General features: G+C 51.5%; 1 protein-coding gene across 1 annotated transcript; it reads right to left on the reverse strand.

The window, feature by feature from the left end:
• Window positions 1-1,064: 1,064 nt before the first annotated feature.
• Window positions 1,065-3,026, reverse strand: ANOM_004442 (uncharacterized protein; the record flags this gene model as incomplete). The annotated part of the gene is made up of 2 exons (XM_015549699.1): window positions 1,065-1,249; window positions 1,307-3,026. 2 exons carry the CDS (start codon window positions 3,024-3,026, stop codon window positions 1,065-1,067), a joined length of 1,905 nt encoding a protein of 634 aa, XP_015408678.1.
• Between the last annotated feature and the right edge of the window lie 389 nt (window positions 3,027-3,415).

Genomic DNA, 3,415 nt, shown 5'->3' on the forward strand with positions numbered 1-3,415 from the left:
AGGACGCCATTGTCACACCCCTCCCGCATCGAAGGGGAAATGCATGGTTGTTTTTGTTTCGAGCACTATGTCCGCTCACTTCATGACAGGTGGCCGGTTGGATAATAATAGAAAAGAAACAACTATGTCTATCATTCATTTTTCTTTTTTACTATATAAAAAAAAGAAAAAGAAAAAGAAATTCAACGGTTGACGGGCGAAAAGACGTTTCAGGGGACCCATGTCTTCCCGTCGATTCCTTGTAGACGTGCGTGCGATACAACATGTTCATCCGCGACGGGAGAGTTGCGTTAGGATGCGCCTATAGGATCTCGAGAGTTCAACTAAAAAGGAAGCTAAACACGGGCGATGCGACGTCCGACGCTGATCGAAATCTAGGGCTTACATCGCGGCTTGTGAGAGATGTGGTTTCTTTCCGAATGCATATTGGCGTTCAACATTTCGAATCGAAACGTAAATGGAAGAGAAACAAACAAACAGTGTCTACAGGTGCTAACGTGAAGGGACGGGCTGCTCTGCAGAAGCACCCAACTCCGCTCTGAGGAGGTACACAGCGTCCTGCTAGAGCTTACCTCCCTTCTTCAACTTCGTGTCCTCAGCCAGTCAGCGAGCGGCTTCCGGTGGTACAACATCTCTCTAACAGCAGTCAGGAGACTTGCAAAAATTCGTTCCTCCCCTGCTCATTGGATCTCTCCATGTTTGCTGGGGACCGGACCTGGCCCAAATGATGTATACAATGATGCAATAAATAACCCGCAACATAGAGCCAAAACATCATGGTCACGTTTGATTGATCGCTTTGCTTTCCACATGAACACCGAACAACATCATGATCAACAATTCATCTGCACGCTGAACTAACATTGTAATCGTCGACATCCCATTATGTATCCAAGAAATGAGCACATGACTTCATATGTGTACACTACGGCGCAGATCCGAACAATCGGATTGCGGAACGTAGAAGATGAAACTGAAATAAAAAAAAAAAAAAAAAGTACAGGAAAATAACAGAAGGTGGCAAGAGAGGGAACAAGAGCCAAGTCCATGACCAATGTTGTCGGTTAGCCTGCTGACTTCACAGGCTCCGCCATCTTATGCTGCTCTGCCGGCTTATCCTCGACTCCCTCAGGAGAATCGTCGTCATCTTCCTCATCGTCACTTGAGAAGTCATCAACCGCACGACCACGTCGCTTATCTTCCTCTCGCCTCCGACGTCGCTCTTGAACATACTCACGGTAGCGAGCATCTATAAGCTGTTAGTATTGAAGACCTACGGATCTAGGGTCCTTCAGGTCAAACATACCTCGTATCTCTTGTGTCCTGACTGCATACGCTTGGATCTCCTCCTTGCTCAGCACCCGCAAGACTATCACGTAGTCCGACCGTTCCTCGAAGCGCTCACGGCCAGCTTCCAGGGCCGCGGGATTGACTAGTCGACGATCAATCTTAGTCCATCGCGCTCCGGGAGGAATGCCTTTCTTGTGCGCGTCCTTCAGAGGCGCCACCCCTTCTCGTACAGGGTTCGGTTCCTCTGGGAATTTATCCGTAGGAGTTTTTAGAATCCCTTTCGGTGGAGTCTCGCTGTCCTTCGAAACTGTAGATTCTGCCCTTTTATCTTCCTGACGATCTACCTGGATCATCTCCTTGTTGGTAGGGCTATTCTGCGGACGATGGCGTGAGTGGGACCGGCGCCGTCGAGGGCGCTCGCTGCCGCTTGCAGAGTCATCAGATCGGCTAGCTTTCGGGCGCGCCGACGCCTCGCGTCTGTGTTTCCTCAGGTCCTCGTCAGAAGTGTATTCATCGGAATCGCTGTCGGCTCGGCGTCTAGACGGCCTCTGCGGTCGATTCTGACGCTCTCGCGTATCGTGATCGTAAGAGCGATGGCGCTCGGCTCGTTGAGATTCATGGTCATCATATACACCTCCTAAGACAGCCGTCCCTAGCCCAGTAGTAGTGCCTTGGGGAGCAGGCTCATTAGTGATGGAGCTCCTTGACGCACCGTCATCATAAGGCTGTCGACTACTCCTACTGCTGTTATGCCGTCGATGCCGATGCCGGTGACGGTGAGCATCTTCGTAATCGCTCCTGTATGAAGAGTACCCTTCATCCGCTTCTTGGTGTAGATGAACCGGATTTCGTCGCCCCATCCGCCGGTGCGCACTGGCGACGTCAACGTCGCTATCAGCAGAGCCCTGCATAGGACGCCGTACCCTTGGGTCCCACTCCAGTCTGTCGAAACCTCTTGTAGATGGAGGAGGCTTTGGCGATCGGGGTCCGCTTCTTGACACTAGCTGAGGATCATCAATCCCGGTCAAGCTCAGGGGCCTCTCCCTCCAGTATGAGCCCCGATCGTGGTGAATTCGCGCGGCAGAATCTTTCTCAAACTGTTCGCGAGGATTGGTATAGGAATAAGCATCATAATCGTCAATGTCCTCCCCCTTGCGAAGGCCTCCCGTAGGTGGATATCGCGAGCGTCTACTGGGATCCTGTTCCCTGTAACCACTGTGAACTATCGGTGACATAATCCCTCTATCGTTCGGGTCCAGCCTTCCTGTATCACTGGCATAATCGATATGAGAGACGGACAGAGGGTGGCGCCGGTGGCGCCGGGGCGAAGAGGAATGCACCGGATGATGGTCATGGCTTGGGAGAGGGCTAGGAGAACGGCGGTAGTGAGTTGTTATGACAGGAGGGGCTCTGGGGCCATGAAGCCGACCAGGAGCCAAATGGGCGTCTGCCGCGGAGGTAGTATTGCTCCGTTGTCTTGGGCGAACTTCATACTCGGTTCGCAATTTGGTTGAGTGGCCAGCATCTCGATAAGTTTTTGATGAGACTCGCTGGGCTTCTAATCCTCCTTCCCGAAAATACCGTGGGTCGTACGCTGTCACCACATAGGGCGCGCTGGACGGATAGCCGGAGTATGCGGATCGACTAGCGGAGGAGGGGTCATAAGAGGAGCTGAGCTGCACCGTTCCGGTGGAGGCTCGCATGGGATCAATAATACGTGAGCCACTTGGAGACATGGGCCGAGGGTGCGTAGTAGGGCTTATTCCAATCCCTCACAGACAATGGGAGGTACAAAATCTAATCGTGGAATGCGGAGGTGGGCAACGTTTGATTCAAAGAGAACAAAGCACTGAGATAAGCTTTGTCAACGAGATGTCTGAAGATTAAAAGGAGAGGCAAATCAGAGGTGGAGGACACAAAGAATTTACATGAAATAGACAGAATGGGGAAGAATTCTGCAGTTGGAGTGAAATCGAATCTTTTGGGCACCAGTCCAGGAAAGTCGTCGAAGAACTAAATTAAGGCTGAGGGGCAAAAAAGAAAAGGAGCTAGTTTCGGATGCCTGATCCTGCAGGCCACGAGTGAGACAGCACGAGCGGCAAGACAGCGATATTTATGAAAACAG

Source organism: Aspergillus nomiae (genome assembly GCF_001204775.2).
Source record: "Aspergillus nomiae NRRL 13137 chromosome Unknown contig00071, whole genome shotgun sequence".
Lineage (NCBI taxonomy): Eukaryota > Fungi > Ascomycota > Eurotiomycetes > Eurotiales > Aspergillaceae > Aspergillus > Aspergillus nomiae.